This window comes from Hydra vulgaris, chromosome 12 (genome assembly GCF_038396675.1).
Source record: "Hydra vulgaris chromosome 12, alternate assembly HydraT2T_AEP".
Classification (NCBI taxonomy): domain Eukaryota; kingdom Metazoa; phylum Cnidaria; class Hydrozoa; order Anthoathecata; family Hydridae; genus Hydra; species Hydra vulgaris.
Window position 1 is genome coordinate 10,682,708 of NC_088931.1, and position 21,984 is coordinate 10,704,691.

Sequence of the window (21,984 nt, forward strand, 5' to 3'; positions counted from 1 at the left end):
ACTTGTAAAATTTAAACTTTTTGCTAATTTAAAAATCAATCACAGACAAACTGTTTACCCTATATATATATATATATATATATATATATATATATATATATATATATATATATATATATATATATATATATATATATATATATACACACATATATAGTTACAGCAGAAATATAGAATGACATTTGACCAGTTCACCCTTTGTGTTCTTTTCAAAATTTGAGATGATAACAGGTATTTTTGAGGTGATAACAAGTATTTTGGGGAGAAAGGAGTTGCTTTAATACAGTAAAGTAAAACATTAAAAAGATTAAAGATTATATCATTTTCTGCGTTTTTAAGGGGATAATTTTTGGTCTTCCACAGGATTTTTCTTGATTGATGTTATCTGTTGACTTGATGTGCTAAATGATATCATGTACAGTTGTTTAAGGCATTTTCAAACATTTATCAACCATTTGTTTAGACTTGTCATCTTTCATTAAAAGTTGTACTTATGCGTATTTAAAATTGATGTTGTGGTCACACTCTAAGATAATAGTAATCAAATGACACATCTTTTAAATGTATATAGAGCAAATAAGATATTTTTCAATTGGTTGATAACTATGCAAACACTTACACATTGCATGATTGTTTAGTATGGTGCCAGTACAAACATTTTGCATTTATAAGTATTTATCTATAATAATTGTGAGGGGTCAGATCTTTTTGGCCATAACTATATAATAAAAACATTAAAAAAATCATGCTTACCCTGTAGTAAACTGCAACATGGCCTAAAACAAAATTAGCATTAAATAATTATTTAATTAAAAAAAAAATTAAGATTTAAAAACTAAAAATGTAAAGAACAGCAGATATTTATCAATAAAAAAAACAAAATATAAAATTCTTTATAAAAGTGTTGCACCAATATTAAAATTTTTTATTATAAAGACTTCATGAGCAAAATGGCTTGAAGTACATTAAATATTTGTTCAAAACATAAATTATTATGGCTTAAAACATTTTTACTAAAATATTACTAAAACAAGTAAAAATAATTTAAAAACAAAAAACTACAGTAAAACTTTTTTGTAATAATAATATTACAAAAATCAGTAAAAACAACTTGAAAGCATATAATCTCTATTTTAAATGATAAAAAAGAATTAACTTTGAATAAAAATTTGTCCGAATTTTAGCTATTGGAACTGCATAATTTCATTAATATTTGTTGGGGAAAATCTGATACAGTTTTTCCAAGAAAAAAACTGATCTAATTCTTGGAAATTTTATCGCATATCAGGTTGGTTTGAATTCATAATATTAATTCCAATAATTTAGGAGTTTATGAAATAGGTGATGAAATAACGATAAAATTTTTTTACAATTTATGCAATATAAGTTAAATCAGTTGATAGCAGCTCAGTTCCTTCTCTAAAAGCACTTAACATGCTTCTTTGCGAAGCAACCTTGTTCATCAAGGTGTAAAAAAAGTTAAAATAGGATGAACAGAGTCTTGAGAAAAAATAAAATAAAAATGGTTGGCCTCCTCCAATACAGTTAATCCAGTAAATGCAAATGTATAAATATATTAAAAACATATTCACATTCTTATAAATTGCCTTATCTTATTGTACTTTTTCTTATATTTATATATCTTAATTATAAAAATACGAATGAGCAATAATGTGGTAATGCTCATTTATTTTGTGTTTGACACAGACCTTTTGAAATAATGAAAAAATATTTTTGATGATATAACAGGGGTGTACTCTCATGGTCGTCCGGTGGCACAAGACAACTCATTTTCTCCAAGGGCAACTGAAATTAAAAAAAAAATGCCTGTCAGTAGCCCAGCAGGACGACCAGACAGTTTATTACTTACAAAAGTGTGTTATTTAAAAGAAAAAAGCATTTAAAGTAGCATACACTTCATTTAACAATGGGTACACCATGGTGCATTATATAATTTTACCAAACTTAATAAAAGAAGCCGACACGCGATTGAATATTTCAAAGTGCAACTGTACTGTTTTTTTAAAAATTGTTGTTGCATTTAGAAGTAGGCTTCTTCTTAATTTAAAATGAGTTTTAAATTTTTTTTTTTTTTCATTCTCAAATGCTATGGTATCATTTTTTTAAACCTTGTAGTTGTATTTTGAATCACGTGAATGGGCAGTTAAATCATTAATAACACTGAATATCTTTTGTTTTTCAGTAGTAAAATAAATTTTTTTTAACTTTATCAAACAAAATTAACAAAATAAAAAACATTAGGATGCATGTGAAAAATCATTATTAGAACACAATTAATGATGCAACTGGAAATTCTTTTTTTCTAAAAAAAAAAGGCTTAGTTTAATGAAAAATGTTCAAAACAATAAAAACATGTTTTAAAATATTCAACTAAATTAAATTTAATGAAGATTGAGATAATAATAGAATATTTTCTATATATAAAATGTTTCTTTGCAGTTTTGGCTTTCAACATTTTTTCGCTTCCAAAATGAAAACTTTGTTAAGATTGACAAAAAGAAACAAAACAATACAAATATCGACTACAACAAAAATTACAACACATCTTTAATTTAATTAATAAATTAATAAACTGTTATTTATTAGACGTATTTTAGTAGTCAAACGTTAGGATTTTTTTCTTTTTTTCACCCAAGAAAAAATACAAAAAAACAAATATCTATATTGCTTTTTTATAATTTCTTCATAAAATTAAGTGACATTTTTTATATAAAGTAACATCTTATGATTGCTTAATAAGGAAACAAATGTTCTTTTATTTATCAAAGAGTATAATACAATTTTTTTTTATATACTCATGTCTTATTTCCAGTGCTGGATTAAGGAGGATTGGGGTTAGAAGGAGCTATATAGCCCCGGGTCGCAACGTTAGGGGCCCCAAAATAGTCAAGAAGACTGTTAAAGTCCAACAAGATTCTAATAAAACTAACGCTAGTCTTAGTTTAATTTAAGCTAAATTATTTATAAAAGTTAATTTTTTTAATAACTATTTTATGCTTCGCGTAGTTTGAAAAGTTTAACATATTTGAAATAATTCTTCGTAAGATGAACAAATGAAATAATTAAATCATCGAGTTACTGTAGAAATTAAATTAACTAGATAGAAATCAACTAAAAAGGTTAAAGATAATTTATGAAGAGGAAGTAGAACTGCTTCACAATACCACTGATGATGTTTAGTGAGTGGGCTTTTTAATTTTAATTAGTATTTAAAACAAAAAAAAGTAACTTTAAGTTTAAGTAAATCGAGTTTGTAAGAATGGCAACTGAAGCGAAAGTAATTAGAGTTAGTAAACCAATATCTATGAACTTAAAAACTTTTCTTTCTTGGGGGAAAGAATCAGTTTTCAGGTACACGGAAGAAAATGGATTAATTATGTTTGTGGTGTGAAACAATATTGTCAATATAGCTCCTTAACTTGTAATTTTGTTGAGCTCTCTCCTTATGGAGCGCGTCATTACTGCTTGCCCACTGCTCTGTAGTTTGTGCACAACAAAACAGTTTTCTAGTTTTATTGCTTGGATTTAGTCCCATAAAATCATTACATTACTAAAGAGTCTTAGAGGGCGAAAAAATATTGTTTATTGTTACTCTTGAGTCCTTAATACAAGGGGGGATGGGAATGAAAGGGTGGGTGGGAATTTTAGTCCAGATCCAAAAAAACAGGGGGAGGAAGGGGGGGAGTGGGTCTGAATTTACACTGAAAGTTTCAATATTTATCAGTTACTAGTATGTTTTTTAATTCTTAAGGCCTATTTTCACTTAATTTTTTTTTTTAGTTTTGAGAAATAATTTTGCTGTTGATAACAAGTAAAAATAAAAAAATGAGGCAGGGGGGGGGGGAATAATGAGTGGATGGGAAAATTTTCTAAAAATTTATTAATAAACATCCGCTCTACCCACTTCTATTAAGTACTCGAGAGTACATAAAATTGAAATTCCTAATTTAAAAGTTTAAAAAATCCCATTTTCAAAATAAAGTTCGTCAAATTAAAGTTTAAAAATTAATTCTTAAAATTATTTAAAACTAATTATTAAAAAATAATAGAAAAATTACATAAGAAATTCTTATTTAGTTATTGTGTAAAACTTGAAATAAAATTGCTGTTATTGGTATAATTATGCAGTTATGCAATATTATTGCATAACTGCGAAAATGTCACTTAAAATAAACTTCTTGAGAATCAGCAACTTGCTTCTAAAATTCAATTCACAAAATTTGCAAATAATATTTTGCAATACGTTCCAACAACATCAAATACTATATAAAAAATTAGCAAGAAATAAAGTACATATAAAAAAATAACAAATTTGTTTAACATCCGCAATTGCTATTTCTTTACAAGTTTCTCACTTTTTGGCCAAAAAGTTAAATAACTTATTAAGTCTTACTGCAAACTCTACTTCAAGTAATACATGTGCTTTGTCAACAAAAATATCAAGAAGTCATTTACGTCAAATACTATCGAAATTTTGATCAAATTTGGATATTACGATAAATCTTTTAGTTATTGTTTTTCTTTTTTTTTGTTTGGTATTTATATTAACTGAATTAGATATTCGCATCGACTAAAATCTTTTTTTACTTATTTACTATCATTTCTCGACTATCTTTTTTAAAAGACCAACTCTGAATTATAAGTTAAATACAAAAAATGATTTATGATTATAACAAACTGGTAATAGAAATTTATTTAACAAGGATAATAGATTTCTTTACTTTACTGCTTGCTTTTAATTAAAATGTAATTTAAATACGAATATTAAAATGTAAACTAAATTTGTTTAATAACAAGAATGTTTTTTTATTACAACAAACTGGTACTAGAAATTTAAAAAACAAGAAAACTAGATTCACTGCTTGCTTGAATTTAAAACATAGTCATAATAATATTTTATGAATAAAAAATAACAATTGGTATTTTTCGTTGCAACGATAGCGTGCAATTGCTTGCGATCAATACCCTTTTGTAATTAAATGATATCTTTTGTTGTTTATTGCTCAGACTTAGTAATTGTAACTTTCTTTCGCTATGCAATTTATGTACAGAGAAAATTAATATTAATTATAAAATTGAACTTGCAATAAATGTGAAGTATGAAATTTACAAGCTCATGTTTACTATTTTTAAAACCTTTTTTATTTTTCTATTTTAAAATATTTCTTTAGATGTCACAATTTATTACATGATGGTGCAGGGGTTCGCCTATAAAGGATGTTGAGCAGAATTTAAATAATAATAGAAGATCATTGACATTCTTCTGTGGAGATTTTCATTGAACATAAATCGCTATATTACTTTAAAAATCATCCTTTAATGTCCACCAGTAAAAAAGAGATGTTTATTCAAAAGAATACTCTTAAAATGAAAGCGACAAGATATTAGGATTACAAATAAATCAAATATATTATTCTTAATAATAATTAATTAATATACACTGATTATGTTATAATATAAAAATATTTAATTCTTAATACATCTTTGGAAATCGGAACTTAATTTGCTTTGTCGTTGTGAAACCACTCTTAATTTTGTGTTGTTTTCATATTCATTTTCAATAAATGTTACAGACGGTATTTTATTTTATTTTTGCTGTCCAATCAATGCATGCAGCGATGAAGTGGAATAAAAGAAGAAAGTATATAAGAAAAGGACCCCACGCATTCCTGGAACACATTTAAATCTCAGAGAAGGGGGGCTGATGATTGGAAAATATTTTGAAAAATTCCCAACTTCGTCAAAATGCTATATCAAATTTATTTCTAGTTAACTTCCTGTGTGTGTGTATATATATATATATATATATATATATATATATATATATATATATATATATATATATATATATATATATGTATATATATATATATATATATATATATATATATATATATATATATATATATTTGTGTTCTGTTGTGACCTCAGGCGCAGTGCTTGTTCATCCGCAGTTACTTTGTATGCATGTTTGTGTTTAGTACCCAGAAACTTCTTGTAGTTTATTTTATAATTAGTTCTATTAACTTTAATGATTATTAATAACTTCATTGAAAATGCAATTATTGTTGAAAGTCTTATTGTTTACAAAATAAATCATAAAAATTGCTTTAGAAGATTACATTAGAATAAAAAACAGATACACAAAACTACATTTACAAATAAAATACATAGTTTTTAGATAAAAAATAAGAATATACTAATAAAATCTATAAAATATAACAAACTTTCAAAATTTTGACAATTAAAAAAATTTATATTTAAAACATTATTTTTGTAAACAAATAATAGTTTAAAAGATTTACAGCTTTGCAGATGTGGCTCCAAGAATGAGCCACAAAATAATAGTTTGCTTGATAATATATTCTTAAACAATTTATGCTAAAAATCTCAAAACTTAACAAATCTTGAATAATACAATTTTTAAAACATTTTAACAGAATACTATAGAACTTTATTTGGATTAGTCGGCGTATTTTTTGAACCAATAGAATTAGTTTGTTCGTAGATTTGGCAGGTTTTTAGAGTTTGCGAATATTCTTTTTATTCTTCCGCACCAAGATATTCTGAGAACATTCAAGTTTACGTATGTTTCAATGTATGTCCATAATTTTTGTTTTACGAACATACATAAACTTAAATGTTCTAAAAACGAGTAAAAAATCTGGCCAGTTTTTTGCAACTAAATATTCTTTCTGTGGTCAGTAATTGAGAGCGATTGCTCACGCTTCCCGACCAAGCCTGTATATATACAAAATAAATTATAAATATACATATATATATATATATAGGCCTTGTTTTAAATTAAAAATACTTAATGAATAAGCTTAACGTGATATTTGACATAAAAAAATTCTCTTTATTTTTTTATTATTTAAAGACATTAACTTTTTAAAATTATAGCGATCGACCGAAATTCGGTTCAGTTCTGGCCACAACCCTGACCAGATTTTTTGGCTCCTGTATTATTTAAGATTTCGGTTCTGGCCAGAATTTCGGTTCAAAATACTACTGAAAATGGATATCTTAAAGCTCTATTAAGCATTATTTTGATAAAATAATTTCAAAAAAAAGTTTTTTAAACTAAATGAAATAACTTTCTTGTTTAAATTAATATTCATATCTTGTAAAGTTTTTTATCATTATTATTTGAAAGATAATATTATTGTTATGAGTATAACTTTTATATAAATAGATATATATATATATATTATATATTATATTATACTTTTATATAAATAGATATATATATTCAATATTGTTGTTATGAGTATAACTTTTATATAAATAGATATATATATTAAATATTACAATTAATTAAAAAAATCCAACTTTTATCCTAATTTTATTTAATCTATAAAGTGTTAAATTATCTGTTGTTTCTCTTCAATCAACTCTTTTTTAAGTTTCGCACAACAGTTTTTAATTGCAATCATGTGAGAATTTCCATTGGAAATCAATGTCCAATTGGACAACTACTTCAATTGGACAACAATTTCAACACTATAATTTCCTTAAGGGAATTGTAGTACTGAAATCATTAATATTTGTCCAAAGAGAGCATATTGTTAATTATTGTCCAAAGGGAATTTTTGTGTAGCAATTAGTGATCGGAAAATTTTGGTTTCGGCTGAAATTTTGCTTTTAACCGAAACCGAAATTTTGGTTTCAGTAGTTTTTTAAGTTTCGGTTCAAACCAAAATTTCGGTTCAACTTCAAACCAAAAACCATGATTCAAAAAGCATTATTAAAATAATAATTAATTTTTTTCAAATTTAACTTTGCTGACAGATTTTTAATTAATTTTTTATATATAAATATTAAATATATTAATATAGCTATCTAATATATTTATTTTTTTAATTTATAAAGTTATGCATATTTTATGATTAAAAAACCCTTACAATCTAATTCTATAATTTATTCTATAAACGTCGTACATATAAAATGTAAACGTTTTTTTTTTTGTAACAAATTTTGTTGAAGACATTGTAGCGTTTTTATAAAAAATTTAATTTATTTTAATAAAATTTTGTTGACATTTCAAAAATTATTTTTTTAATTAATTACAAGTTAACATTTTACATTATATTCTTAATTATTAATTTACATCATTTCATTTATAACAACAAATCAACTCTTAATAAAACAAATATCAAAAGAGCATTGTTTAAACACGTTATTTCTTACTTTTAAAAAATTTTGGTTGTGCTGAAACTTGGGTTTGAATTTCGGTAAAAGTTTTGCCGAAATTTCGGTTTCGGTTGAGAAATGCCGCAATCGAAATGAACCGAAACCGAAATTTCGGCAAAATTTCAACTTCGGTCGATCACTAGTAGCAATCATTACAATAAATATTGGAAATGCAAAAAACTTGTCAATTATATTTTTAACATTTGTATTTGACGCAAACCAGCAACACTGAAAAACCATCTTATACTTCATTCTAACAAAATAAATTCAAAAAAAAAAGCAAGTTTAGCATGGAAATACTTCATAATTGAAAGAAATAATCCAAGAATAGTTCAGTGCAAAATATGCAACAGCAAAGTTTCAAGAGGATCAGATGACCCCAAAAAACAAGGATTATTTGGAATAACATCATACCTGGAGAATCATCATCCTGACATCAAACTTACGCCAGAAAGTTCAGGAAATCCAAAAGCCAACGAAAAAGCTGCTTTGAAATTAAACAAGAGAAAGACGGTTCCAATCTTCAATATACCATCAAAAAAAAAAGAATTGACATGTTCAAATCTACAATTCCAAACTGGGTTCAAGCTTCTTTAAAAATTGACTATAATTCTAAAAAAGGCCAAAAATTTCACAAGTCAATATTTGAAATGATGGTTCTTGACCTCCAACCATAGCATATTGTCAATGATGCATGGGTTTTTAAGGCACCATGCTCTTGCTGCTCCTAATTACAAAATTGTTAGCAAAAAATACTACAGAAGTTTACTGTTTTCTACAGCTGGAGATATTCTCTCAAACCAAAAGAACAGAATCCATCTAGAAAATTTGGAAAAACTTCTTTTTTTGTTGAGAAAATCTTCCAGTTGTTGAATTCTATTATTAGTTATTTTTATTAATTTTATATTTTGTTTAAATTAAAACCAACTTTAAAAAACAATATATATTATTGATTTTCTGTTCCGGTTCCGGTTATAAATAATAAAAATCAATTGTATTGTTTGTTAAAAAATAATCGCTGCGATTTAACTTGCATTATAAAAAAAAAAATGTTGAACTTACGTTTTGTGCAAATTTTTGATGCAGCCGTTTATTTAAAACTTAATTTTGAGTAAAATGTTCAAGAAGGAGAACCGAAAAAACAATTGCGATAAAAATGAGCTAAATTTTTTTAAGAACAAATAAAATTTCAATATTGAATAATATTTAGTAATATTCTTAAATAAATTTGACAGTTAACAAGTTAAACCCAAGCATTAACTTTAATTTTAATAAACTTAAATATGTTTTTTAAATCAAAATTAAATTATACATTTTTTATCAGAATAAAATTATATATTTTTATTAAATTAATTTAAAATTAAATCATATATTTTTCATCAGAATTAAATTATGTTTTTATAATCTTGGCTTCATTAAAAAAATCAATCATTACAATAAAATAAAAACAAAATAAAAATAAACTTGTAATTTTATTTGCATTTTTTTCATTAGTAAATAGCGCTTATATCAAACATAATTGTCATTCAAACTTTTGTAACAAATATTTTTACATAAATGTCATTCAAAAGTTAATGTGACTTTTTTAAAAATTAATTACTTCTTTTATCTTATCACTCATAGAATAATTTAAGTTAAAAAATGATAAAAAGTCGCATAGCCAAAATTGCTTACTGCTTACATAAAATCGCTTAAGGCGTATGTAAATCGCTTTATGCGTAACACTTTAAAACAAAACCTTTATGTGTGTGTGCGTGTGCGCATGTATGTGTGTGTGTGTGTGTATATATATATATATATATATATATATATATATATATATATATATATATATATATATATATATATGTATACAAATTCACTTTTAACAAGTTTTTAGCAACCACCGTTAAGTTATGAGTTACTAAAAAATAAAGGTTAGGGTTAAAGAGAAAGGAAACAATAAACTTAAAAAGTTTTAGGTTGTATGGGTTAGGAGAACATAAAGATGGAAGAAGGGGTTGAGGTTTTGTTGATATGCAAGAAAATAAACTAGATGAATAAAAATTTGTATAGCATGGAGGGACAGATACAATAAAAGGATGTTACTTTGCTGAATGACAAGCTAAGCGAGAATGAGTTTTGGTTGATCAAACTAGAGATGGTGGCTTAATTGAGAAGCCGCCATGATGGTATTTGTAGATAATTGAGAAGCCACCATGATAGTATTTTGTATTTACAATGCGTTTATAAACCTTGTCTAGAAGAGAAAGAGCATCATTAGAAGAACCAGCCCAAATATGATAACAGTATTTCATACAGGAACGAATAAGAGATTTGTAGAGATAGAGAATGAAATTAGGAGAGAGAAAATGGTGAGAACAATAAAGAGAAGCAACCTTAGCAGATGCTAATTTAACAATTGATTGTAAATATGGTTTCTATGAAAGGTCAGTAGTAAATGATAATCCAAGAAGACATAAAGAAGAGGACTCAGTAAGAGGGTCAATATTCATTAATATAGGAATGTCAACAGTATTGCGATAATTGTTGGCAGTAAATAACTGAGTTGTGTTGAAGTTAAAATTTACAAACCACTGTGAGTTAATCACAGGAGGTTAAGTAGGAGGCGCATTTTTCAGCTGAGAGGAAAAAGACATTAGCCCAAGGACCATCACGAAGATAATCATAAAAAGAATCCTAGTCAAAACCACCTATAACCGAAAAATGAGAAACTTAACACAAGCTAGGATCAGAGATCAAACATAAATCAACGAGTGAAGGTAAATGACTAGGGTTGTCAAGAAAACGAGTCACAAAGTTAACTATCTGAGTATGAGATTGAAAAATGCAGACATTACAGGCTTTAGTGCCACCAGGGTCAGTGGCGTTAGAGCCAAGCCACTCAGTGCTATGAGCATTAAAATCACCAATAGTAAGAATATTGGCAGAGAGTAAAGAAAGAGGGCATGGTCAATTTGATCAGAAATTACATCTAAAAGAGTGCAGTCTTGGGAAGGAGAACAATAAAGAATAAAGAGAAAGGTGATTGAGTGAAGAGGTGCTAAGGGAAAGCGCATAAAAGAATTCGATGGAAGGTTGCTTCACAGACCACGAATACTAGTAAAAGATATATTAAAACAGTTAGGTGGTGGTGATGGTTTTTTATGTTTAATATTGGGTTACTTTTGACATGATTTAAGTTTAAAGAGAACTTGACTTATTCATAAATAGAGCACGACCACCTAAGCAATGAGCTATGCAATTTTCTCAGTCCTGTTAATTAACCCAAAGTCATAACATAGGGCTTCTTATGTGGCCTCGACAATGTGTACTTAAAGCATTAACAGGGACACCATCCATCCGCAACATGGCACTGTTAATACTCTGATATTTTGCAGCTGTTAAAGGAATTAGCCACTCTGAGAGCTACCACAGAGTTCGAGAAACCTTACTACCAGCTGGTCTCAAAACCATTAAACTGAGTTTTAGAGCTGTACCCTCATTAAGAGATAACAGAAAAAGTTGCATAGCTACTATCAAAGAGGCAAAAGTAAAAACCTATGAGAAGATTCCAGAAGATCCAGCATTCATCATTCTAGGCAGGAAACAATGTAACACAAAAGTTGTTCGAAGCTGGTTATCAGAACTTTTCTGCTTACCCGTAAAGTCTTTGCCTAGGAGGCTTTCTACAAAACAGTAGCTGGATGCAGTTAACATCTGCCCAACTTGAGTATTTTTATAGAGACACCATCTCTAGCCTTTACTCAACCAAGAGACCCAAGACATAGGAGTTTTAGCTGGATGCAGTTAAAAGCTGCCCAAGATGAGTATTTTTTTTGAGACACCATCTCTAGCCTTTACTCAACCAAGAGCCTAAAGGCAGGGAACTTTTGAATTGGAGTTGCTTCTCCTAGCGTTTGCCTAAAAAAGCAAAAAAAAGATCCTGAAGATCCTGAACCTGACCTGGAAATTGAGAGTTTAAAAAAAAATGTTGCACAAGTGAATGAGTATTTCAACTGTAATGCTTGCTCAAATCAAATTAAAAGTGAGTATATATAGCAAAAAAATGGTCAAGGTGTTTTAAAAGAAAAAGAATCTGATTAAGTTAAACTGGGCTAAAAATCTGTACAAGTTAAAACTCACCCTCTTGATACAATTGCCGCTTCATTGCCATGAAACTACAAGAGAGTTTTGCTACCTTATAGTCTACTGCTACAAGAAAGTGCTGCTACATCGACTGAGGGTTTGGTTGGGGCAGGTAGTCTATCAAATAATGAAGAAAAAACTTTAAAAAAAGTTTTTAAATGTTTTCAGGTCTTCAAAAAGTTTAAAAAAAAAAACATCAAACTGCCCTGACCAAGGAAGAGTGTATATATATATATATATATATATATATATATATATATATATATATATATATATATATATATATATATATATATATATATATATATATATATATATATATATATATAGTTCTTTTTACCATTCGATGAACTCTATCAACATGTTCATTTCCTGATGATTTTTCAACAGCTTGATAGATAAGTCTTATTTCCCACTTCTACGCCATAGCTTGTATAGTCTGAGATCTAAACGACTTAGAATTATCAAGGAAAACTTTGGAAGGAGGTCCAAGCGATGATCATATTGTCCCTAACGATTGAACAACCATTGCTGCACTTTCGTCGCAAAATGGTGTCCATAATGTGTATCTGCTTAGGCCACAATCAATACAAGTGAGATATAGCGACGAATCAACGTGAGTAATATCGCAGGCTACTCTTTCCTACACTTTACTGACAGCAAGATTTAATTTATCCCATGAAATCAGTCAATCATTATCTTGCTGTACAATCTTCATTTTTTCTCTTGCAGTAACTTCCAACTCTAACTAGTGGTTGCTTGCAGCCTTGTTAGAAGCGGAGATGTTAAAAAAAAAAAAATCACATTAGGATCAATTAAATTACATTCATCACATTCAGTGATAACTTGGTTCACTGTATTTCTTTTAACGTGGATACCAGCACGCAAGCATAACTCCATACTCTTGGAAACTCCCATATGTGTTACTGAATGAACTTTTTTAATCTGCTGATTATCGTGCTTATAAATGATATTACATTCTTGCGCTGCAACTTTGTTTTTTATCCATTTTTTTGGCACTCATGTGAGTTCATTTGCAATATTTTTTGTTGTTGGTACCCATGTAACACTTATATTTATGGCATAATCCTCAACCAATTTTCCAAATATTTGAAGTCTTCATTGAATTAGCATTTTGCATTGCCCAGCACATTTTACAGATTTGTCACAAGTCAATTCAGAATATAGGCAACTAAATACACTATGAGAACAGTTTTGATAGAGACATCACTTGGGTTCCATTTCAATGCCATATTGAGACCTTTAATACATGCATCCAATTCAGCTACAATGGTATACATTACATCAGACTTTGGTCAAAGCAAACTTGCATCACACCATACAGTTAGAGATGCATTTGGTTTGATATTCTATACGCCTTTTGCTGGATCGTATTTGATGACTTTATCCACAACTTCCTGCATCATTTCATTAACGTACTTATTCATAATAGGTTCATCCCAACCTTTTTTGTTTGTACATCTCTTTATAAAGCTGCATGTGAGTCTCAATCATCCAGCAACTTGTAGATCAGCAACCAGATTACCACATAATGAGAATATCTCCCTTTTGGTAAGCACATTTTTAATAATGGGAATCTCGCGTCCTCTCGTCCACAACACTTCTTTTGTAGATGGATTTACTGTTACTTCTAATCCTAGTGCACCAACTGGGTTTTCGCCAAAATATCCAGGTGATTTTGCATGAAGACCCCATTACTTCAAATGTGCCACCAGCTTTCTTCCATTTCCATTGGTTGCTAAGGCGACATCATTAAATCCACTTGTTGATTTTGTAATTGCAGAATTTTGCTGGAGAACATATCATAGTATTGAGCCCATCATCACAGGTGCTAGGTTCAAACAAAATCAAACGTGTAAGCGCATAACATTATCTTCGTAAATGACAGTTTGGTAAGACCAATGTCGTTAATGCACATGAATTTGTAGGTATGCTTTTTTTAGATCCATCACGAAGTCGTTGCTATTTTTATGAGTCTCCAATCCCTCATTGCATTGTTGATGACATCCACATCCCTTGTAGAGGCTTGTACATAGATGTTAAGTTCGCGATAATCAAGTACCAGTTTTATCTTCTTTTTATTATCTTGAATGACGCATATCAACAGTAGTAATCCTTTAGCTTTAAAAGAAAATGGTACTTAAAAAGAAAATGTTACCTAAGCTAGTACCATTTTCTTTTTCAAATTAAAATTAAAAGCATTTCTCTCAAACTGTTTCTCTTTTTAATAGTTTTTTTTTCATAGTAAGAAAATCTAAAAGAGTTTTTCTAAGATTTTTTAAATAATGGTTTGACTCTGATTTGGGTCGAAGCATTTGTTTACCAGTACTAATTTCATGAAAGAGATTACACGATTTAAAGTTTTATGGTTTTGAATTTTCAAAATTTTAATAATTAGTTAATTTATTGGTATCAGCATTGGTATCGACCTTTTCTCATCCATTGGCTCCGGTATGGGTCAAAAAAGTGCTATAGGTACATCACTAACATATACATATATACATATATACATATATATATAGATATATATATATATATATATATATATATATATATATATATACATATATATATATATATATATACATATATATATATATATATATATATATATATATATATATATATATATATATATATATATATATATATATATATAGGGTGGAAAATAACAGTCAGTCAACAGTCAATAACTGCCTGAAATAACTAAAATTGCTATTTTGACCTTCAAAAATGAATTCTTGCAAGTCATGGTTGAAATTTGAAAATAAAATTTTAGAAAGAAGTTTGCTTTAGGTAACATGAGTAATTGTTATAGTAGCATTTCACAAAACAATTTCTTTTAGTATTAAGTATTAGGTTTAAATTTTTGTAATATTTTATAAATATTGTTTTAAATATTTGAAAAAGAATATTCATGACCGTCCAAAAAAAACAATTGACCTTTAATTCCATGTGCTAGCCTATCATTAACTGGTTTATAGTTTTTCTTTTTTTTTTTCTTCTTTGCACTTCCTTATAATTTAGTTACATTTAACTGTCTTTCTTCTGCTCCTCGAAGGTTGATCTTTTACTAGAATATTATTATTTTTCATTTTTTCTTATTTTATTTTTTATTTTTTTGTATTTTATAATTTTTTCTTTGTTTTTTTGCTTTCTTAATTCTTTATTGTACAAAATGGCTCCAGAGACACAAAATCTTTTTTTACCATATGTATTTTTCAATCAATTATTATTTATAGACCATTATTGTTAACTTGGATAAGATCATTTAAAGCAGGATAGCATTTACCTTCAACAATTAATTCTATTAGTTTCATTGCATGATCTGTACTTTTGTCAGTTAGTGCTTTAAAATTAAGTTCCTCTACTAATGGTGCTGCATGTAACATTAAGCATTAAAAAATTTTCAATTTTTATAATTTTTTTATCGTCAAAATACTGTATTGGAGCTCTTTCCGATGATATATAACAATATGGTAATTAATTAATTTCAAAATTTTATGTGACATATCTAATAGATAGATAGACTATATTTTGAGAATCATAGCGATGAAATGAAAAAAAAAAAAAATAAAAATAAAACTATACAATAAGATTTGAGACTTGATGCATGGAAGTGGTTTATAAAGAAGCTATACACAATAAGGTGAGCACAATATATTAGTTATTTAAAAATTATTTCTTTTTTTTTTTTTTTTTTTTTTTTTGAATTTCTTCAATATTAGTAAATTTTTTGATTGTTTTCATTTTTAAAACAAATAAATACTTATATATTTTTACAAAAATCAGTCCTTGTGTCAAAAAACGTGAAAAATAAATTTTGACAACCCTTTTACCCCTTTTTTAGTATAAGCATTTATCACCACTATATATAAAAATATAATATATCAAAAATTAAAGGACAACATAGATATACAAATATTGATTTATCTAATTATTTTGAATAATGCTTTATTCATGTTTTGCTTTTAACTGTTAAGTTATTTTCAAATACTATAATGAAAATCTCAATAAATATTTTAACGAGAAAACAAACAATTAAATACCTTCTTCGACTTTGTGAATCGAAAAATTCGCAATCAATGCTAAAATTGCTACAATAAAAGCTAACGCTCCAACATTGACATCGGCCATTTTGCAATTTTTTTATAAACTGAGCCAATTAAGTGAGCTAAAGATTAAATTTATCAATTAGAAAATCTGAACTCTTTTACATCACTAAAATTAAACTTCCAATAAAAATGTATTCGATCTAACTAAAATCAGTCAATTTAATCCAGCTAAGATGGCTTTTCGGCTGCATCCAGCTAGGATATTTAATCCACTTAAGATGGCTTTTCGGCTGCAGCTAAGATGGTTTATCGACATATCGTACTACGTTCTTTGCGTACGTACATACGTTCATACGTTCATTACGTACATACGTTCTTTGCGTAAGGTAGGTTCAGGGCCGCCCAGAGGGGGGGGGGGAGAAATGGGTACATATTATCTAGGCGCACGGACAAAGGGGGCACATGCAACCCTCAATAAAAGATTTTATCAAAATTTTTAATAATCTTAAATAGCACTATTCCTTGGAGAAAGTTAAAACAGAATTTAAAAGACTCTTTATGGATGACCTCTTATTACAATTAGAATTTATTACAACAGACTTCAAATATTTATTATTCTAAATTTAATTCAAAATAGAATTAAAGAAAAAAACGTTGTTATTATAACTAATTGAATACCGTAAAATCGCCTATGTTTGGTCACCATGTAACTTCGGTTATTTAAGAAAAAATATTAAAAAAGCAGGCAAAACTCAAATTTTACAAACTTTTTTTTCTCATTTTCATCTCATATTTGTAATTAGTTCGTTAATATGAATCTATAAAAAAAAAATAATGTTTATATGCAACCTGCTGAAATAATTTTTTAGCAAAACACCAATTAAAATCTAAAGTAAGCAAAGTTCTGCTTTTTTTGTTAATTGAAAAAAACTTTTTAAATTGAAAACTATATTTTTAATTTTATTACAAGTGACGTAGCAAATGTAATAAAATAAATAAGTAATAAGTATACCAAAGTAATAAAATAGTAATAAAAATACCAAAGTAATAAAATAGTTGACAAATTACAATGAAAATTAAAAATACTACTACTTATATTTAAAAAGGCCTTTTTTATGTGCTCCTTCAGGTTTTCTTTGATGTCCCTAAAGACTTTTTTTTTTGAGTTCGGGGCGACGCCCTCCATAGTTATAAGTATTTATATAGCGACCGAACTTATGAGATGGTATTAAAAGTTCGGTCAAAGTAGATGTTTTCATTTTAAATTAAATATTGAGTACAAGTTTTATTTTTCATTTTTTTATTTCACAATATCAATTATCAATATAATTTTCTGTATGTTTCTAATTACTAATATGAAAGAAAAATTGAAATTTTTTTATTTATGCGTGATAAATAAATGTTCAAAGCTTATATATTTGCTTTTATGTAAACAAAGACAATATGTAAATGGGGCTCGGTGATAAGACAGTTTATGTCTTCTTCTTACTCCGGCCTGAATTTATATATGTAGTATGTATTTATTGTAAATTTATCAAACTGCAAACTTTCAAACAGGCAAATTATCAAACGGCATAAAAAAGGAAGATTATCTGCATAATTTTAAGCAAAGTTTTTTTATTGTGTAAGATATTTTGTAAGAGTTTTAGAATTTTATAACGTGGAATGAATTTGAAATTTAGGTTAAGTTAAATGGAGATTTCACAATTTCTATTTTTTCTGCGTGGAAGGACTGATTGGAATGGCTCCAATTTAAATATAGTTAAAATTCGTATTACGTAACACTTATCCGAACAATAGGCTTGTTTTAAAACATTATCAATGTCTTGTTATCTTACTCTCAGTTAAGTTACTCTCATTCCAATACTTTTCAAATATTCATTCTCAATATATTCATTCCAATTAATTTGATATTGTGAAATCGTAATTTTAATTCCATTTCTCTTTAGTTCCTTTGAGAATTAAATTCTATATAAAAAATTCATTTTGATTTCAAAACAAATAAAAAACTTTTTTATTTTAATTATAAGTAAGTAACGCACATCTTAGAGTAAAAACGTCATGTCCAGTTTCCAAAAGCATGATTCAGGATCCCATGGCAGAAAAAAAGCTGCAGAAAAAGATGTAAAAGAATACAAGAACGAATGTACATGGGAAGAGTGTAGGTTCAATAAAGTCAAAAAAAAAAGGCATCTAAAAACTCTACATCCGACCAAGTAGTCAAGGTATAGATTAACAGCTTTATTTTTTTATTCACAATCTTATATTCATAATTTCAAAACCGTAAAAACAATTCTTTTTTAGACAGACCATGCTACTAACAGCGTTGATGAACCCTTCAGTTTAAGAAAGCCACCTTTCCTATTAAATTTTTAAACGGTCTCTGAAGAAGATGATGATAATCGGGTGAGTTTGGGACGCATTTTTATTTTATGAAAAACCTGCAGATATGAAAAATATATCATTTAATATCTGCAGGTTCTAAAAACGTATCATTTAATATCTGCAGGTATTAAAAACATATCATTTAATATCTGCAGGTATTAAATTATTAGGATCAAGAGGCGATTCAACTGGGTGATCAAGCAATTAGAAACAACCCCACTTTGTGGAAGAGGATTTTATCTAAAGTCGGACGCGGTCTAGTCATATTAAATGAACCACCTCAAAATCCGGCACTTTTTCCAAGAGATTCTACCAAAAAAACAGTTCCTGCCTCCGTTTTTTACGAAACTTCTCTCAACGGAGAGAAGATTAACAGAGACTGGCTTATTCGGACTGGAACTGCAAAAGCTTTCGTTTATTTTCCCTGCTCTATTTTGGACAAAAGCATAATTTTTGCCCTGGATTTTACCCCTGCCCTTTCAGTCTTTCCTCTTGATGTGGAATGGCGGAATAAAAGATAACTGACAAATACTAGGAGAAAAGATTAAAACCCATCAGTGTAATGTTCAACACAGAAATTATACATTGTCTGGAAATCAGCCTTAGAAGCCTTGAAAAATCAGACCGGTATCAATTTAGAACTGGAAAAGTCAATAAGAAATGAGGCATCTAAGTGGTATGAAATTTTACGCTGCGTTCTGGACGTCACTCTCCATTTAGCTTCAAGAAATCTAAGTTTTTGAGGTGTGTTAGCAGTTTATGTTCATAAAATATTTTTAATGTTGCTTGGAATATAAATCTAGAAGAATCTTTATTTTAATATTATGTTCATATTTGTGTAGGTTAATCAAACATGTTGGACAAATATGATAATGGTTATTTTTTTGCCACCCTTGAGCTGTTGTGGAAAAACACAATAAGACACTTCAGTTTCATCCAGAAGAAGTTTATCGACACCTAAAACAAGGAGCAAGAATGCAAGCGCACTATTTGAGCTGGAGAACTCAAAATGAGTTCAATATAGCATGTGGAGAAACTGTTTTTGCTGCTTTCATCGAAGAGATCCACACAGCCATTTATTTTTCCATTACTGTCGATGGAACTCCGTACGTGTCTCATACGGTACAAATTACTTTCGTTTTTGTTTTTGTTTTTAATTTTTGTTATTTAGGTGCCCCAAGAAGACCTAACGATCTTGTCACAGAGCACCGCGAAAAAGCATTTAACCAGGAAGTTCACGCCTCCTTCCTTCCAATGACGCGAAAATAGTCTAGAGCTCGTTTCGAACCTGGATCTCCTGCTACTTAAGCAAGCACTCTAACCACTGTGCCACGACCGCACACGATTTGTCCGTCTAGGATCTGAGAGCCAATGGATATTAAAAGAGTGTTATCTGAAGGTAGAAAGACTGGAGAGAAAAAAGGGTTCTGATATTGCGAAGCTGATTATAGACCTTTTGGATCAAAGCTGAATTGATTTAAAGAACTATAGAGGCCAGGACTATGATTACGGGGCTAATATTTCAGGCTTATACAAAGGAGTGCAGGTCATCATTCTCAAGAAAAATCCTTAAGCTTTGTTCATGCCTCGCAGTGCGCATAATCTCAATCTAGCTGGTGTTCATTCTATAGAATCCTCTACTATAGTCAAGAACTATTTTGCCAACATCCAATTGTTGTATAACCTTTTTAGTAGTAGCCCCATATACATACATACATAGGAATGTTGATCTTGCTTATATTATGAGTTTACCTTTTTTAACACGCATTTTCTTTATACAAGCCTAAATTAAACGAAAATTAACTGGTTGCAGGTAGCGTAGTTAGTGTTAAGGAAGTGATGAGTGTGAGAGGGAAGTCAAGTTAGTAAGACATATTGAAGAATGTTGACAGATATTGCACCGCATACATTGTGTTAAGTAAACAAAGAATTGGTACTGTGGTTTATCCTCCACCGGCTAATTGCCATATAGAAGCCACATTACCAAGGACCGCAAAGACAAGTTCGGCTCCAAAAGGAGCGTCATAACCCGCTCTACGGACCAAGAGTAAAGTGATTTTAGGACGAACGAAGATATGTTAGAGTGAAAGATAGAAGTAGTCGACTTCTATCTTTCACTCTAACATATTCGCGAATTAATTTTTAATTAATACAAAACAACAGTTACAGAACATGCAGTAAACAAATAATTGGGAATATTTAATTGCGATATCATTCCTGAAATTACGTTATGTGAAAAAATTCACATTTAATATACATTTTTGCTTGTGGGTTCATAAAAACTTGTGAAGTATTATGCTTGTATTATTCACCAAAAAAAAAAAAAAAATCTAAATATGAGACGTAGTTAAAATTCGTCTTATATGTATATTTTTTTAACGTTAAGTTTTAATTTACATTTTTTAAAAGTTGCATTTTTATAAGTTTAAATAAAATAATTGAGACCTAAGTTTGCGATTGGAAACTTTATTTTTTTTGTGACAAGTTAGTAAAATTAAACGATGATAATTTTCATTTTTTCAAAAAAAAAATTTAGTTACGAATGTCTTGACAAACGCATTATTAAATACCGTAACTCATTAATTACAGTTTTTAACAAAATTGTTTTATTAACATTATTATTTAAGTATTTGATTGTTTATGTATTTGATTTTTGAAAACGCAATAACACGCTTTCTAAAACTCCTACTTTGAAAGCAAGCGCTCTAACCACTGCGCCACGGCCGCACTTTATCACATATATAAATTTTTTTACGTTACATTACGTCTTTTTTTTTTTTAAGTGTAACAAATTAAGACGTAACGTAACGTAAAGAAAATCTATGTTTGAGACGTATTTTAGTTACGTCTCAAATCTAGATTTAGTTACGTTACGTCTCAATTGGTTACACTTTTTAAAGTTAAAAAAAATAAAACATTTGAGACGTAACGTTGCGTATTGAGACTTTGTTTTTTTTTTGGTAAAAAGTAACCAATTGAGACGAAGCTATTTTACAATAATAATAAAATAAAAGGTAGTATTTAGCAATAAGGCAATGATAAACAAACACTTACTGAATCATCAAGTAATCAAAAAATTAGAGAATGTAACTTTGTTACCAATTGTAACCGATTGAGACGTAACGTAACTTTAAAATGTATATAAAATGTCAACGTTTATTATGATAAAATGTTACATTAA

At 28.3% G+C, this 21,984-nt stretch overlaps 1 protein-coding gene across 1 annotated transcript in view; it reads right to left on the reverse strand.

The window, feature by feature from the left end:
* The window catches only part of LOC100211586 (erlin-2), a 39,346-nt gene extending 22,575 nt beyond the window's left edge, over positions 1–16,771 (reverse strand). The window contains exons 1-2 of the mRNA XM_065811916.1: positions 16,413–16,771; positions 754–776 (exon numbers count right to left, since the gene is read on the reverse strand). Coding sequence (XP_065667988.1) covers positions 754–776; positions 16,413–16,500 — 111 coding nt within the window. The 5' untranslated portion in view covers positions 16,501–16,771. The remainder of the gene's footprint in view (positions 1–753; positions 777–16,412) is intronic.
* Positions 16,772–21,984: the final 5,213 nt, after the last annotated feature.